Source organism: Oncorhynchus tshawytscha, linkage group LG33 (assembly GCF_018296145.1).
Source record: "Oncorhynchus tshawytscha isolate Ot180627B linkage group LG33, Otsh_v2.0, whole genome shotgun sequence".
NCBI lineage: Eukaryota > Metazoa > Chordata > Actinopteri > Salmoniformes > Salmonidae > Oncorhynchus > Oncorhynchus tshawytscha.
In genome coordinates this window covers 44,931,386-44,956,471 of record NC_056461.1, presented here as the reverse complement: position 1 = coordinate 44,956,471, position 25,086 = coordinate 44,931,386, and the positions used below count along the sequence as shown (strand labels likewise).

General features: G+C 35.6%; 1 protein-coding gene across 1 annotated transcript in view; it reads right to left on the bottom strand.

Moving 5' to 3' along the window:
• Positions 1–256: 256 nt before the first annotated feature.
• hoatz (HOATZ cilia and flagella associated protein) overlaps positions 257–25,086 on the bottom strand; it is a 33,259-nt gene continuing 8,429 nt past the window's right edge. The window contains exons 4-6 of the mRNA XM_042311593.1: positions 1,133–1,192; positions 543–595; positions 257–419 (exon numbers count right to left, since the gene is read on the bottom strand). Coding sequence (XP_042167527.1) covers positions 293–419; positions 543–595; positions 1,133–1,192 — 240 coding nt within the window. The 3' untranslated portion in view covers positions 257–292. The remainder of the gene's footprint in view (positions 420–542; positions 596–1,132; positions 1,193–25,086) is intronic.

Here is a 25,086-nt window from a genome sequence, read left to right as displayed (position 1 = left end):
ATCCCTCTCTTTTAAATAACGGACATCACTCTCGTTTAAATAACGGACATCCCTCTCTTTTAAATAACGGACATCCCTCTCTTTTAAATAACGGACATCCCTCTCTTTTAAATAACGGACATCCCTCTCTTTTAAACAACGGACAACCCTCTCTTTTAAATAACGGACAACCCTCTCTTTTAAATAACGGACATCCCTCTCTTTTAAAGATAACATCCTTCATACAAAAAAGGACAATATTTCCACCCAGTTAATCATAGACAGACTTTATAAAAACAGGAAGTCATTGTAACTAAAACATCAACTCCTGCAGACATGGATCCGCCTGGTTCTGTTCTGACGCCGAGGTCTGTGTGTTACTGAAGCCTTCGGACCTCCTCCACGTCTGTGTCCAGGTGCCCTGGGGGTTAAGAGCCAGCCTGTCACACACACACACACACACACACACACACACACACACACACACACACACACACACACACACACAGATTTACTCTGCAGCTTCAGCGGAACACAGACACCACACACACAGTGTCACGTACCTCTCACTCCTGTCCCTCTGCCTAGGCTTGTAGAGGAGCGAGACTGTTTCCCTCTGTCACATACACACACACACACACACGTGCACGCACAGACACACACGAAGACAAATACACAGAGGTTTATGTTATTCTGTCTGGAGCCCTAAAGCCTTGCATAAGCTTTGCACCTAGCAGGCAAACAGGGTCATGTGACCTGAACATTCAGTGATCACATGTGCTGTACATTGTGGTAGTGTGTTCGTGTGTGTGTGTGTGTGTGTGTGTGTGTGTGTACTTTAGTGCTATTCTTGTGAGGACCAAAAGTCCTCACAAGAATAGTAAACCAAGAAAAAATATATATATTTTAGGTTTAGGGGGTTAGGGTTAGAATTAGGGTTAAGGTTAGGTTTAGGGGGTTAGGGTTAGAATTAGGGTTAGGTTTAAGGTTAGGGTTAGAATTAGGGTTAGGTTTAAGGTTAGGTTTAGAATTAGGGTTAGGTTTAAGGGGTTAGGGTTAGAATTAGGGTTAGGTTTAAGGTTAGGTTTAGGGAATCAATTGATGGTCCCCAAAAAGCCCTCACAAGTATAGTAACACTGTGTGTGTGTTTCACCTGGATCCTCTTCTGTCTCTGTTGATGTAGCATGTTGATGATGTCCTCTCTCCGTCTGGCCTAGAACACACACACCTCAGGGGTAAAAAGGTTGATGGAGCATGTTGATGATGTCCTCTCTCTGTCTGTATAATACCAGCACTACAATACAACATGTATAATACCACCACCACTACAATACAACATGTATAATACCACCACCACTACAATACAACATGTATAATACCACCACCACTACAATACAACATGTATAATACCACCACCACTACAATACAACATGTATAATACCACCACCACGACAATACAACATGTATAATACCACCACCACTACAATACAACATGTATAATACCACCACCACTACAATACAACATGTATAATACCACCACCACTACAATACAACATGTATAATACCACCACCACTACAATACAACATGTATAATACCACCACCACTACAATACAACATGTATAATACCACCACCACTACAATACAACATGTATAATACCACCACCACTACAATACAACATGTATAATACCACCACCACTACAATACAACATGTATAATACCACCACCACTACAATACAACATGTATAATACCACCACCACTACAATACAACATGTATAATACCACCACCACTACAATACAACATGTATAATACCACCACCACTACAATACAACATGTATAATACCACCACCACTACAATACAACATGTATAATACCACCACCACTACAATACAACATGTATAATACCACCACCACTACAATACAACATGTATAATACCACCACCACTACAATACAACATGTATAATACCACCACAACACTACAATACAACATGTATAATACCACCACCACTACAATACAACATGTATAATACCACCACCACTACAATACAACATGTATAATACCACCACCACTACAATACAACATGTATAATACCACCACCACTACAATACAACATGTATAATACCACCACCACTACAATACATAATACATGTATAATACCACCACCACTACAATACAACATGTATAATACCACCACAATACAACACTACAATACAACATGTATAATACCACCACTACAATACAACATGTATAATACCACCACCACTACAATACAACATGTATAATACCACCACCACTACAATACAACATGTATAATACCACCACCACTACAATACAACATGTATAATACCACCACCACTACAATACAACATGTATAATACCACCACCACTACAATACAACATGTATAATACCACCACCACTACAATACAACATGTATAATACCACCACTACAATACAACAAGTATAATACCACCACTACATATCTACAATACAACATGTATAATACCACCACCACATATCTACAATACAACATGTATAATACCACCACCACTACAATACAACATGTATAATACCACCACCACTACAATACAACATGTATAATACCACCACCACTACAATACATGTATAATACCACCACTACAATACAACATGTATAATACCACCAGCACTACAATACAACATGTATAATACCACCACTACATATCTACAATACAACATGTATAATACCACCACCACTACAATACAACATGTATAATACCACCACCACTACAATACAACATGTATAATACCACCACCACTACAATACAACATGTATAATACCACCACCACTACAATACAACATGTATAATACCACCACCACTACAATACAACATGTATAATACCACCACCACTACAATACAACATGTATAATACCACCACCACTACAATACAACATGTATAATACCACCACTACAATACAACATGTATAATACCACCACCACTACAATACAACATGTATAATACCACCACCACTACAATACAACATGTATAATACCACCACCACTACAATACAACATGTATAATACCACCACCACTACAATACAACATGTATAATACCACCACCACTACAATACAACATGTATAATACCACCACCACTACAATACAACATGTATAATACCACCACCACTACAATACAACATGTATAATACCACCACCACTACAATACAACATGTATAATACCACCACCACTACAATACAACATGTATAATACCACCACCACTACAATACAACATGTATAATACCACCACCACTACAATACAACATGTATAATACCACCACCACTACAATACAACATGTATAATACCACCACTACAATACAACATGTATAATACCACCACCACTACAATACAACATGTATAATACCACCACCACTACAATACAACATGTATAATACCACCACCACTACAATACAACATGTATAATACCACCACCACTACAATACAACATGTATAATACCACCACCACTACAATACAACATGTATAATACCACCACCACTACAATACAACATGTATAATACCACCACCACTACAATACAACATGTATAATACCACCACCACTACAATACAACATGTATAATACCACCACCACTACAATACAACATGTATAATACCACCACCACTACAATACAACATGTATAATACCACCACCACTACAATACAACATGTATAATACCACCACTACAATACAACATGTATAATACCACCACTACAATACAACATGTATAATACCACCACCACTACAATACAACATGTATAATACCACCACCACTACAATACAACATGTATAATACCACCACCACTACAATACAACATGTATAATACCACCACCACTACAATACAACATGTATAATACCACCACCACTACAATACAACATGTATAATACCACCACCACTACAATACAACATGTATAATACCACCACCACTAAATACAACATGTATAATACCACCACCACTACAATACAACATGTATAATACCACCACCACTACAATACAACATGTATAATACCACCACCACTACAATACAACATGTATAATACCACCACCACTACAATACAACATGTATAATACCACCACCACTACAATACAACATGTATAATACCACCACCACTACAATACAACATGTATAATACCACCACCACTACAATACAACATGTATAATACCACCACCACTACAATACAACATGTATAATACCACCACCACTACAATACAACATGTATAATACCACCACCACTACAATACAACATGTATAATACCACCACCACTACAATACAACATGTATAATACCACCACTACAATACAACATGTATAATACCACCACCACTACAATACAACATGTATAATACCACCACCACTACAATACAACATGTATAATACCACCACCACTACAATACAACATGTATAATACCACCACCACTACAATACAACATGTATAATACCACCACCACTACAATACAACATGTATAATACCACCACCACTACAATACAACATGTATAATACCACCACCACTACAATACAACATGTATAATACCACCACCACTACAATACAACATGTATAATACCACCACCACTACAATACAACATGTATAATACCACCACCACTACAATACAACATGTATAATACCACCACTACAATACAACATGTATAATACCACCACCACTACAATACAACATGTATAATACCACCACCACTACAATACAACATGTATAATACCACCACTACATATCTACAATACAACATGTATAATACCACCACCACTACAATACAACATGTATAATACCACCACCACTACAATACATGTATAATACCACCACCACTACAATACAACATGTATAATACCACCACCACTACAATACAACATGTATAATACCACCACCACTACAATACAACATGTATAATACCACCACCACTACAATACAACATGTATAATACCACCACCACTACAATACAACATGTATAATACCACCACCACTACAATACAACATGTATAATACCACCACCACTACAATACAACATGTATAATACCACCACCACTACAATACAACATGTATAATACCACCACCACTACAATACAACATGTATAATACCACCACCACTACAATACAACATGTATAATACCACCACCACTACAATACAACATGTATAATACCACCACCACTACAATACAACATGTATAATACCACCACTACATATCTACAATACAACATGTATAATACCACCACCACTACAATACAACATGTATAATACCACCACCACTACAATACAACATGTATAATACCACCACCACTACAATACAACATGTATAATACCACCACCACTACAATACAACATGTATAATACCACCACCACTACAATACAACATGTATAATACCACCACTACATATCTACAATACAACATGTATAATACCACCACCACTACAATACAACATGTATAATACCACCACCACTATAATACAACATGTATAATACCACCACCACTACAATACAACATGTATAATACCACCACCACTACAATACAACATGTATAATACCACCACCACTACAATACAACATGTATAATACCACCACCACTACAATACAACATGTATAATACCACCACCACTACAATACAACATGTATAATACCACCACCACTACAATACAACATGTATAATACCACCACCACTACAATACAACATGTATAATACCACCACCACTACAATACAACATGTATAATACCACCACCACTACAATACAACAAGTATAATACCACCACCACTACAATACAACAAGTATAATACCACCACCACTACAACACAACAAGTATAATACCACCACCACTACAACACAACATGTATAATACCACCACCACTACAATACAACATGTATAATACCACCACTACAACACAACATGTATAATACCACCACCACTACAATACAACATGTATAATACCACCACCACTACAATACAACATGTATAATACCACCACCACTACAATACAACATGTATAATACCACCACCACTACAATACAACATGTATAATACCACCACCACTACAATACAACATGTATAATACCACCACCACTACAATACAACATGTATAATACCACCACTACAATACAACCACTACAATACAACATGTATAATACCACCACCACTACAATACAACATGTATAATACCACCACCACTACAATACAACATGTATAATACCACCACCACTACAATACAACATGTATAATACCACCACCACTACAATACAACATGTATAATACCACCACCACTACAATACAACATGTATAATACCACCACCACTACAATACAACATGTATAATACCACCACTACAATACAACATGTATAATACCACCACTACTACAATACAACATGTATAATACCACCACCACTACAACACAACATGTATAATACCACCACCACTACAATACAACCACTACAATACAACATGTATAATACCACCACCACTACAATACAACATGTATAATACCACCACCACTACAACATGTATAATACCACCACCACTACAACATGTATAATACCACCACCACTACAATACAACATGTATAATACCACCACCACTACAATACAACATGTATAATACCACCACCACTACAATACAACATGTATAATACCACCACCACTACAATACAACATGTATAATACCACCACCACTACAATACAACATGTATAATACCACCACCACTACAATACAACATGTATAATACCACCACCACTACAATACAACATGTATAATACCACCACCACTACAATACAACATGTATAATACCACCACCACTACAATACAACATGTATAATACCACCACCACTACAATACAACATGTATAATACCACCACCACTACAAATACAACATGTATAATACCACCACCACTACAATACAACATGTATAATACCACCACCACTACAATACAACATGTATAATACCACCACCACTACAATACAACATGTATAATACCACCACCACTACAATACAACATGTATAATACCACCACCACTACAATACAACATGTATAATACCACCACCACTACAATACAACATGTATAATACCACCACCACTACAATACAACATGTATAATACCACCACCACTACAATACAACATGTATAATACCACCACCACTACAATACAACATGTATAATACCACCACCACTACAATACAACATGTATAATACCACCACCACTACAATACAACATGTATAATACCACCACCACTACAATACAACATGTATAATACCACCACCACTACAATACAACATGTATAATACCACCACCACTACAATACAACATGTATAATACCACCACCACTACAATACAACATGTATAATACCACCACCACTACAATACAACATGTATAATACCACCACCACTACAATACAACATGTATAATACCACCACTACATATCTACAATACAACATGTATAATACCACCACCACTACAATACAACATGTATAATACCACCACCACTACAATACAACATGTATAATACCACCACCACTACAATACAACATGTATAATACCACCACCACTACAATACAACATGTATAATACCACCACCACTACAATACAACATGTATAATACCACCACCACTACAATACAACATGTATAATACCACCACCACTACAATACAACATGTATAATACCACCACCACTACAATACAACATGTATAATACCACCACCACTACAATACAACATTTATAATACCACCACCACTACAATACAACATGTATAATACCACCACCACTACAATACAACATGTATAATACCACCACCACTACAATACAACATGTATAATACCACCACTACAATACAACATGTATAATACCACCACCACTACAAAACAACATGTATAATACCACCACCACTACAATACAACATGTATAATACCACCACCACTACAATACAACATGTATAATACCACCACCACTACAATACAACATGTATAATACCACCACCACTACAATACAACATGTATAATACCACCACCACTATCTACAATACAACATGTATAATACCACCACCACTACAATACAACATGTATAATACCACCACCACTACAATACAACATGTATAATACCACCACCACTACAATACAACATGTATAATACCACCACCACTACAATACAACATGTATAATACCACCACCACTACAATACAACATGTATAATACCACCACCACTACAATACAACATGTATAATACCACCACCACTACAATACAACATGTATAATACCACCACCACTACAATACAACATGTATAATACCACCACTACAATACAACATGTATAATACCACCACCACTACAATACAACATGTATAATACCACCACCACTACAATACAACATGTATAATACCACCACCACTACAATACAACATGTATAATACCACCACCACTACAATACAACATGTATAATACCACCACCACTACAATACAACATGTATAATACCACCACCACTACAATACAACATGTATAATACCACCACCACTACAATACAACATGTATAATACCACCACCACTACAATACAACATGTATAATACCACCACCACTACAATACAACAAGTATAATACCACCACCACTACAATACAACATGTATAATACCACCACCACTACAATACAACATGTATAATACCACCACCACTACAATACAACATGTATAATACCACCACCACTACAATACAACATGTATAATACCACCACCACTACAATACAACATGTATAATACCACCACCACTACAATACAACATGTGTAATACCACCACCACTACAATACAACATGTATAATACCACCACCACTACAATACAACATGTGTAATACCACCACCACTACAATACAACATGTATAATACCACCACCACTACAATACAACATGTATAATACCACCACCACTACAATACAACATGTATAATACCACCACCACTACAATACAACATGTATAATACCACCACCACTACAATACAACATGTATAATACCACCACCACTACAAATCTACAATACAACATGTATAATACCACCACCACTACAATACAACATGTATAATACCACCACCACTACAATACAACATGTATAATACCACCACCACTACAATACAACATGTATAATACCACCACCACTACAATACAACATGTATAATACCACCACCACTACAATACAACATGTATAATACCACCACCACTACAATACAACATGTATAATACCACCACTACAAATCTACAATACAACATGTATAATACCACCACCACTACAATACAACATGTATAATACCACCACCACTACAATACAACATGTATAATACCACCACCACTACAATACAACATGTATAATACCACCACCACTACAATACAACATGTATAATACCACCACTACAATACAACATGTATAATACCAACACCACTACGTTACAACATGTATAATACCACGACGACTACAATACAACATGTATAATACCACCACTACATATCTACAATACAACATGTATAATACCACCACCACTACAATACAACATGTATAATACCACCACCACTACAATACAACATGTATAATACCACCACCACTACAATACAACATGTATAATACCACCACCACTACAATACAACATGTATAATACCACCACTACATATCTACAATACAACATGTATAATACCACCACCACTACAATACAACATGTATAATACCACCACCACTACAATACAACATGTATAATACCACCACCACTACAATACAACATGTATAATACCACCACCACTACAATACAACATGTATAATACCACCACCACTACAATACAACATGTATAATACCACCACCACTACAATACAACATTTATAATACCACCACCACTACAATACAACATGTATAATACCACCACCACTACAATACAACATTTATAATACCACCACCACTACAATACAACATGTATAATACCACCACTGCAATACAACATGTATAATACCACCACTACTACAATACAACATGTATAATACCACCACCACTACAATACAACATTTATAATACCACCACCACTATAATACAACATGTATAATATCACCACCACTACAATACAACATGTATAATATCACCACCACTACAATACAACATGTATAATACCACCACTACATATCTACAATACAACATGTATAATACCACCACCACTACAATACAACATGTATAATACCACCACCACTACAACAACATGTATAATACCACCACCACTACAATACAACATGTATAATACCACCACCACTACAATACAACATGTATAATACCACCACTACAATACAACATGTATAATACCACCACCACTACAATACAACATGTATAATACCACCACCACTACAATACAACATGTATAATACCACCACCACTACAATACAACATGTATAATACCACCACCACTACAATACAACATGTATAATACCACCACCACTACAATACAACATGTATAATACCACCACCACTACAATACAACATGTATAATACCACCACCACTACAATACAACATGTATAATACCACCACCACTACAATACAACATGTATAATACCACCACCACTACAATACAACATGTATAATACCACCACCACTACAATACAACATGTATAATACCACCACTACAATACAACATGTATAATACCACCACCACTACAATACAACATGTATAATACCACCACCACTACAATACAACATGTATAATACCACCACCACTACAATACAACATGTATAATACCACCACCACTACAATACAACATGTATAATACCACCACCACTACAATACAACATGTATAATACCACCACCACTACAATACAACATGTATAATACCACCACCACTACAATACAACATGTATAATACCACCACCACTACAATACAACATGTATAATACCACCACCACTACAATACAACATGTATAATACCACCACCACTACAATACAACATGTATAATACCACCACCACTACAATACAACATGTATAATACCACCACCACTACAATACAACATGTATAATACCACCACCACTACAATACAACATGTATAATACCACCACCACTACAATACAACATGTATAATACCACCACCACTACAATACAACATGTATAATACCACCACCACTACAATACAACATGTATAATACCACCACTACACTACAATACAACATGTATAATACCACCACCACTACAATACAACATGTATAATACCACCACCACTACAATACAACATGTATAATACCACCACCACTACAATACAACATGTATAATACCACCACCACTACAATACAACATGTATAATACCACCACCACTACAATACAACATGTATAATACCACCACCACTACAATACAACATGTATAATACCACCACCACTACAATACAACATGTATAATACCACCACCACTACAATACAACATGTATAATACCACCACCACTACAATACAACATGTATAATACCACCACCACTACAATACAACATGTATAATACCACCACCACTACAATACAACATGTATAATACCACCACCACTACAATACAACATGTATAATACCACCACCACTACAATACAACATGTATAATACCACCACCACTACAATACAACATGTATAATACCACCACCACTACAATACAACATGTAATACCACCACCACTACCACCACCACTACAATACAACATGTATAATACCACCACCACTACAATACAACATGTATAATACCACCACCACTACAATACAACATGTATAATACCACCACCACTACAATACAACATGTATAATACCACCACCACTACAATACAACATGTATAATACCACCACCACTACAATACAACATGTATAATACCACCACCACTACAATACAACATGTATAATACCACCACCACTACAATACAACATGTATAATACCACCACCACTACAATACAACATGTATAATACCACCACTACACTACAATACAACATGTATAATACCACCACTACTACAATACAACATGTATAATACCACCACTGCAATACAATACAACATGTATAATACCACCACCACTACAATACAACATGTATAATACCACCACCACTACAATACAACATGTATAATACCACCACCACTACAATACAACATGTATAATACCACCACCACTACAATACAACATGTATAATACCACCACCACTACAATACAACATGTATAATACCACCACCACTACAATACAACATGTATAATACCACCACCACAACATACAATACCAACACATGTATACAACATGTATAATACCACCACCACTACAATACAACATGTATAATACCACCACCACTACAATACAACATGTATAATACCACCACCACTACAATACAACATGTATAATACCACCACCACTACAATACAACATGTATAATACCACCACCACTACAATACAACATGTATAATACCACCACCACTACAATACAACATGTATAATACCACCACCACTACAATACAACATGTATAATACCACCACCACTACAATACAACATGTATAATACCACCACCACTACAATACAACATGTATAATACCACCACCACTACAATACAACATGTATAATACCACCACCACTACAATACAACATGTATAATACCACCACCACTACAATACAACATGTATAATACCACCACCACTACAATACAACATGTATAATACCACCACCACTACAATACAACATGTATAATACCACCACCACTACAATACAACATGTATAATACCACCACCACTACAATACAACATGTATAATACCACCACCACTACAATACAACATGTATAATACCACCACCACTACAATACAACATGTATAATACCACCACCACTACAATACAACATGTATAATACCACCACCACTACAATACAACATGTATAATACCACCACCACTACAATACAACATGTATAATACCACCACCACTACAATACAACATGTATAATACCACCACCACTACAATACAACATGTATAATACCACCACCACTACAATACAACATGTATAATACCACCACCACTACAATACAACATGTATAATACCACCACCACTACAATACAACATGTATAATACCACCACCACTACAATACAACATGTATAATACCACCACCACTACAATACAACATGTATAATACCACCACCACTACAATACAACATGTATAATACCACCACCACTACAATACAACATGTATAATACCACCACCAATACTACACCACTACAATACAACATGTATAATACCACCACTACATACTACAATACAACATGTATAATACCACCACTACAATACAACATGTATAATACCACCACCACTACAATACAACATGTATAATACCACCACCACTACAATACAACATGTATAATACCACCACCACTACAATACAACATGTATAATACCACCACCACTACAATACAACATGTATAATACCACCACCACTACAATACAACATGTATAATACCACCACCACTACAATACAACATGTATAATACCACCACCACTACAATACAACATGTATAATACCACCACCACTACAATACAACATGTATAATACCACCACCACTACAATACAACATGTATAATACCACCACCACTACAATACAACATGTATAATACCACCACCACTACAATACAACATGTATAATACCACCACCACTACAATACAACATGTATAATACCACCACCACTACAATACAACATGTATAATACCACCACCACTACAATACAACATGTATAATACCACCACCACTACAATACAACATGTATAATACCACCACCACTACAATACAACATGTATAATACCACCACCACTACAATACAACATGTATAATACCACCACCACTACAATACAACATGTATAATACCACCACCACTACAATACAACATGTATAATACCACCACCACTACAATACAACATGTATAATACCACCACCACTACAATACAACATGTATAATACCACCACCACTACAATACAACATGTATAATACCACCACCACTACAATACAACATGTATAATACCACCACCACTACAATACAACATGTATAATACCACCACCACTACAATACAACATGTATAATACCACCACCACTACAATACAACATGTATAATACCACCACCACTACAATACAACATGTATAATACCACCACCACTACAATACAACATGTATAATACCACCACCACTACAATACAACATGTATAATACCACCACCACTACAATACAACATGTATAATACCACCACCACTACAATACAACATGTATAATACCACCACCACTACAATACAACATGTATAATACCACCACCACTACAATACAACATGTATAATACCACCACCACTACAATACAACATGTATAATACCACCACCACTACAATACAACATGTATAATACCACCACCACTACAATACAACATGTATAATACCACCACCACTACAATACAACATGTATAATACCACCACCACTACAATACAACATGTATAATACCACCACCACTACAATACAACATGTATAATACCACCACTACAATACAACATGTATAATACCACCACCACTACAATACAACATGTATAATACCACCACCACTACAATACAACATGTATAATACCACCACCACTACAATACAACATGTATAATACCACCACCACTACAATACAACATGTATAATACCACCACCACTACAATACAACATGTATAATACCACCACCACTACAATACAACATGTATAATACCACCACCACTACAATACAACATGTATAATACCACCACCACTACAATACAACATGTATAATACCACCACCACTACAATACAACATGTATAATACCACCACCACTACAATACAACATGTATAATACCACCACCACTACAATACAACATGTATAATACCACCACCACTACAATACAACATGTATAATACCACCACTACAATACAACACAACATGTATAATACCACCACCACTACAATACAACATGTATAATACCACCACCACTACAATACAACATGTATAATACCACCACCACTACAATACAACATGTATAATACCACCACTACTACAATACAACATGTATAATACCACCACCACTACAATACAACATGTATAATACCACCACCACTACAATACAACATGTATAATACCACCACCACTACAATACAACATGTATAATACCACCACCACTACAATACAACATGTATAATACCACCACCACTACAATACAACATGTATAATACCACCACCACTACAATACAACATGTATAATACCACCACTACACTACAATACAACATGTATAATACCACCACCACTACAATACAACATGTATAATACCACCACCACTACAATACAACATGTATAATACCACCACCACTACAATACAACATGTATAATACCACCACCACTACAATACAACATGTATAATACCACCACCACTACAATACAACATGTATAATACCACCACCACTACAATACAACATGTATAATACCACCACCACTACAATACAACATGTATAATACCACCACCACTACAATACAACATGTATAATACCACCACCACTACAATACAACATGTATAATACCACCACCACTACAACACAACATTTATAATACCACCACCACTACAATACAACATGTATAATACCACCACTACAATACAACATGTATAATACCACCACCACTACAATACAACATGTATAATACCACCACCACTACAATACAACATGTATAATACCACCACCACTACAATACAACATGTATAATACCACCACCACTACAATACAACATGTATAATACCACCACCACTACAATACAACATGTATAATACCACCACCACTACAATACAACATGTATAATACCACCACTACAATACAACATGTATAATACCACCACCACTACAATACAACATGTATAATACCACCACCACTACAATACAACATGTATAATACCACCACCACTACAATACAACATGTATAATACCACCACCACTACAATACAACATGTATAATACCACCACCACTACAATACAACATGTATAATACCACCACCACTACAATACAACAACATGTATAATACCACCACCACTACAATACAACATGTATAATACCACCACCACTACAATACAACATGTATAATACCACCACCACTACAATACAACATGTATAATACCACCACCACTACAATACAACATGTATAATACCACCACTACATACAATACAACATGTATAATACCACCACCACTACAATACAACATGTATAATACCACCACCACTACAATACAACATGTATAATACCACCACCACTACAATACAACATGTATAATACCACCACCACTACAATACAACATGTATAATACCACCACTACACTACAATACAACATGTATAATACCACCACCACTACAATACAACATGTATAATACCACCACCACTACAATACAACATGTATAATACCACCACCACTACAATACAACATGTATAATACCACCACCACTACAATACAACATGTATAATACCACCACCACTACAATACAACATGTATAATACCACCACCACTACAATACAACATGTATAATACCACCACCACTACAATACAACATGTATAATACCACCACCACTACAATACAACATGTATAATACCACCACCACTACAATACAACATGTATAATACCACCACCACTACAATACAACATGTATAATACCACCACCACTACAATACAACATGTATAATACCACCACCACTACAATACAACATGTATAATACCACCACCACTACAATACAACATGTATAATACCACCACCACTACAATACAACATGTATAATACCACCACCACTACAATACAACATGTATAATACCACCACCACTACAATACAACATGTATAATACCACCACCACTACAATACAACATGTATAATACCACCACCACTACAATACAACATGTATAATACCACCACCACTACAATACAACATGTATAATACCACCACCACTACAATACAACATGTATAATACCACCACCATACAACAACATAATACAATACAACATGTATAATACCACCACCACTACAATACAACATGTATAATACCACCACCACTACAATACAACATGTATAATACCACCACCACTACAATACAACATGTATAATACCACCACCACTACAATACAACATGTATAATACCACCACCACTACAATACAACATGTATAATACCACCACCACTACAATACAACATGTATAATACCACCACCACTACAATACAACATGTATAATACCACCACCACTACAATACAACATGTATAATACCACCACCACTACAATACAACATGTATAATACCACCACCACTACAATACAACATGTATAATACCACCACCACTACAATACAACATGTATAATACCACCACCACTACAATACAACATGTATAATACCACCACCACTACAATACAACATGTATAATACCACCACCACTACAATACAACATGTATAATACCACCACCACTACAATACAACAAGTATAATACCACCACCACTACAACACAACAAGTATAATACCACCACCACTACAACACAACATGTATAATACCACCACCACTACAATACAACATGTATAATACCACCACCACTACAATACAACATGTATAATACCACCACCACTACAATACAACATGTATAATACCACCACCACTACAATACAACATGTATAATACCACCACCACTACAATACAACATGTATAATACCACCACCACTACAATACAACATGTATAATACCACCACCACTACAATACAACATGTATAATACCACCACCACTACAATACAACATGTATAATACCACCACCACTACAATACAACATATATAATACCACCACTACAATACAACATGTATAATACCACCACCACTACAATACAACATGTATAATACCACCACCACTACAATACAACATGTATAATACCACCACCACTACAATACAACATGTATAATACCACCACCACTACAATACAACATGTATAATACCACCACCACTACAATACAACATGTATAATACCACCACCACTACAATACAACATGTATAATACCACCACCAACATGTATAATACTACAATACAACATGTATAATACCACCACCACTACAATACAACATGTATAATACCACCACCACTACAATACAACATGTATAATACCACCACCACTACAATACAACATGTATAATACCACCACCACTACAATACAACATGTATAATACCACCACTACTACAATACAACATGTATAATACCACCACCACTACAATACAACATGTATAATACCACCACTACAATACAACATGTATAATACCACCACCACTACAATACAACATGTATAATACCACCACCACTACAATACAACATGTATAATACCACCACCACTACAATACAACATGTATAATACCACCACCACTACAATACAACATGTATAATACCACCACTACATATCTACAATACAACATGTATAATACCACCACCACTACAATACAACATGTATAATACCACCACCACTACAATACAACCACTACAATACAACATGTATAATACCACCACCACTACAATACAACATGTATAATACCACCACCACTACAATACAACATGTATAATACCACCACCACTACAATACAACATGTATAATACCACCACCACTACAATACAACATGTATAATACCACCACTACAATACAACATGTATAATACCACCACCACTACAATACAACATGTATAATACCACCACCACTACAATACAACATGTATAATACCACCACCACTACAATACAACATGTATAATACCACCACCACTACAATACAACATGTATAATACCACCACTACAATACAACATGTATAATACCACCACCACTACAATACAACATGTATAATACCACCACCACTACAATACAACATGTATAATACCACCACCACTACAATACAACATGTATAATACCACCACCACTACAATACAACATGTATAATACCACCACTACAATACAACAAGTATAATACCACCACCACTACAATACAACATGTATAATACCACCACCACTACAATACAACATGTATAATACCACCACCACTACAATACAACATGTATAATACCACCACCACTACAATACAACATGTATAATACCACCACTACATATCTACAATACAACATGTATAATACCACCACCACTACAATACAACATGTATAATACCACCACCACTACAATACAACATGTATAATACCACCACCACTACAATACAACATGTATAATACCACCACCACTACAATACAACATGTATAATACCACCACCACTACAATACAACATGTATAATACCACCACTACAATACAACATGTATAATACCACCACCACTACAATACAACATGTATAATACCACCACTACAATACAACATGTATAATACCACCACCACTACAATACAACATGTATAATACCACCACCACTACAATACAACATGTATAATACCACCACCACTACAATACAACATGTATAATACCACCACCACTACAATACAACATGTATAATACCACCACCACTACAATACAACATGTATAATACCACCACCACTACAATACAACATGTATAATACCACCACCACTACAATACAACATGTATAATACCACCACCACTACAATACAACATGTATAATACCACCACCACTACAATACAACATGTATAATACCACCACCACTACAATACAACATGTATAATACCACCACCACTACAATACAACATGTATAATACCACCACCACTACAATACAACATGTATAATACCACCACCACTACAATACAACATGTATAATACCACCACCACTACAATACAACATGTATAATACCACCACCACTACAATACAACATGTATAATACCACCACCACTACAATACAACATGTATAATACCACCACCACTACAATACAACATGTATAATACCACCACCAACATGTATAATACTACAATACAACATGTATAATACCACCACCACTACAATACAACATGTATAATACCACCACCACTACAATACAACATGTATAATACCACCACCACTACAATACAACATGTATAATACCACCACCACTACAATACAACATGTATAATACCACCACCACTACAATACAACATGTATAATACCACCACCACTACAATACAACATGTATAATACCACCACCACTACAATACAACATGTATAATACCACCACCACTACAATACAACATGTATAATACCACCACCACTACAATACAACATGTATAATACCACCACCACTACAATACAACATGTATAATACCACCACTACATATCTACAATACAACATGTATAATACCACCACCACTACAATACAACATGTATAATACCACCACCACTACAATACAACATGTATAATACCACCACCACTACAATACAACATGTATAATACCACCACCACTACAATACAACATGTATAATACCACCACCACTACAATACAACATGTATAATACCACCACCACTACAATACAACATGTATAATACCACCACCACTACAATACAACATGTATAATACCACCACCACTACAATACAACATGTATAATACCACCACCACTACAATACAACATGTATAATACCACCACCACTACAATACAACATGTATAATACCACCACCACTACAATACAACATGTATAATACCACCACCACTACAATACAACATGTATAATACCACCACCACTACAATACAACATGTATAATACCATGTATAATACCACCACTACAATACAACATGTATAATACCACCACCACTACAATACAACATGTATAATACCACCACCACTACAATACAACATGTATAATACCACCACCACTACAATACAACATGTATAATACCACCACCACTACAATACAACATGTATAATACCACCACCACTACAATACAACATGTATAATACCACCACCACTACAATACAACATGTATAATACCACCACCACTACAATACAACATGTATAATACCACCACCACTACAATACAACATGTATAATACCACCACCACTACAATACAACATGTATAATACCACCACCACTATACAACATGTATAATACCACCACCACTACAATACAACATGTATAATACCACCACCACTACAATACAACATGTATAATACCACCACCACTACAATACAACATGTATAATACCACCACCACTACAATACAACATGTATAATACCACCACCACTACAATACAACATGTATAATACCACCACCACTACAATACAACATGTATAATACCACCACCACTACAATACAACATGTATAATACCACCACCACTACAATACAACATGTATAATACCACCACCACTACAATACATGTATAATACCACCACCACTACAATACAACATGTATAATACCACCACCACTACAATACAACATGTATAATACCACCACCACTACAATACAACATTTATAATACCACCAACACTACAATACAACATTTATAATACCACCACTACAAATCTACAATACAACATGTATAATACCACCACCACTACAATACAACATGTATAATACCACCACGACTACAATACAACATGTATAATACCACCACCACTACAATACAACATGTATAATACCACCACCACTACAATACAACATGTATAATACCACCACCACTACAATACAACATGTATAATACCACCACCACACAACATTTATAATACCACCACCACTACAATACAACATGTATAATACCACCACCACTACAATACAACATGTATAATACCACCACCACTACAATACAACATGTATAATACCACCACTACACTACAATACAACATGTATAATACCACCACCACTACAATACAACATGTATAATACCACCACCACTACAATACAACATGTATAATACCACCACCACTACAATACAACATGTATAATACCACCACCACTACAATACAACATGTATAATACCACCACTACAACATACAATACATGTATAATACCACCACCACTACAATACAACATGTATAATACCACCACCACTACATACAACATGTATAATACCACCACCACTACAATACAACATGTATAATACCACCACTACAATACAACATGTATAATACCACCACCACTACAATACAACATGTATAATACCACCACCACTACAATACAACATGTATAATACCACCACCACTACAATACAACATGTATAATACCACCACCACTACAATACAACATGTATAATACCACCACCACTACAATACAACATGTATAATACCACCACCACTACAATACAACATGTATAATACCACCACCACTACAATACAACATGTATAATACCACCACCACTACAATACAACATGTATAATACCACCACCACTACAATACAACATGTATAATACCACCACCACTACAATACAACATGTATAATACCACCACCACTACAATACAACATGTATAATACCACCACCACTACAATACAACATGTATAATACCACCACCACTACAATACAACATGTATAATACCACCACCACTACAAATCTACAATACAACATGTATAATACCACCACCACTACAATACAACATGTATAATACCACCACCACTACAATACAACATGTATAATACCACCACCACTACAATACAACATGTATAATACCACCACCACTACAATACAACATGTATAATACCACCACCACTACAATACAACATGTATAATACCACCACCACTACAATACAACATGTATAATACCACCACCACTACAATACAACATGTATAATACCACCACCACTACAATACAACATGTATAATACCACCACCACTACAATACAACATGTATAATACCACCACCACTACAATACAACATGTATAATACCACCACCACTACAATACAACATGTATAATACCACCACCACTACAATACAACATGTATAATACCACCACCACTACAATACAACATGTATAATACCACCACCACTACAATACAACATGTATAATACCACCACCACTACAATACAACATGTATAATACCACCACCACTACAATACAACATGTATAATACCACCACCACTACAATACAACATGTATAATACCACCACTACAACATGTATAATACACCACCACTACAATGTATAATACCACCACCACTACAATACAACATGTATAATACCACCACCACTACAATACAACATGTATAATACCACCACCACTACAATACAACATGTATAATACCACCACCACTACAATACAACATGTATAATACCACCACCACTACAATACAACATGTATAATACCACCACCACTACAATACAACATGTATAATACCACCACCACTACAATACAACATGTATAATACCACCACCACTACAATACAACATGTATAATACCACCACCACTACAATACAACATGTATAATACCACCACCACTACAATACAACATGTATAATACCACCACCACTACAATACAACATGTATAATACCACCACCACTACAATACAACATGTATAATACCACCACCACTACAATACAACATGTATAATACCACCACCACTACAATACAACATGTATAATACCACCACCACTACAATACAACATGTATAATACCACCACCACTACAATACAACATGTATAATACCACCACCACTACAATACAACATGTATAATACCACCACCACTACAATACAACATGTATAATACCACCACCACTACAATACAACATGTATAATACCACCACCACTACAATACAACATGTATAATACCACCACCACTACAATACAACATGTATAATACCACCACCACTACAATACAACATGTATAATACCACCACCACTACAATACAACATGTATAATACCACCACCACTACAATACAACATGTATAATACCACCACCACTACAATACAACATGTATAATACCACCACCACTACAATACAACATGTATAATACCACCACCACTACAATACAACATGTATAATACCACCACCACTACAATACAACATGTATAATACCACCACTACAACATATAATACAACTACAACATGTATAATACCACCACCACTACAATACAACATGTATAATACCACCACCACTACAATACAACATGTATAATACCACCACCACTACAATACAACATGTATAATACCACCACCACTACAATACAACATGTATAATACCACCACCACTACAATACAACATGTATAATACCACCACCACTACAATACAACATGTATAATACCACCACCACTACAATACAACATGTATAATACCACCACCACTACAATACAACATGTATAATACCACCACCACTACAATACAACATGTATAATACCACCACCACTACAATACAACATGTATAATACCACCACCACTACAATACAACATGTATAATACCACCACCACTACAATACAACATGTATAATACCACCACCACTACAATACAACATGTATAATACCACCACCACTACAATACAACATGTATAATACCACCACCACTACAATACAACATGTATAATACCACCACCACTACAATACAACATGTATAATACCACCACCACTACAATACAACATGTATAATACCACCACCACTACAATACAACATGTATAATACCACCACCACTACAATACAACATGTATAATACCACCACCACTACAATACAACATGTATAATACCACCACCACTACAATACAACATGTATAATACCACCACCACTACAATACAACATGTATAATACCACCACCACTACAATACAACATGTATAATACCACCACCACTACAATACAACATGTATAATACCACCACTACAATACAACATGTATAATACCACCACCACTACAATACAACATGTATAATACCACCACCACTACAATACAACATGTATAATACCACCACCACTACAATACAACATGTATAATACCACCACCACTACAATACAACATGTATAATACCACCACCACTACAATACAACATGTATAATACCACCACCACTACAATACAACATGTATAATACCACCACCACTACAATACAACATGTATAATACCACCACCACTACAATACAACATGTATAATACCACCACCACTACAATACAACATGTATAATACCACCACTACA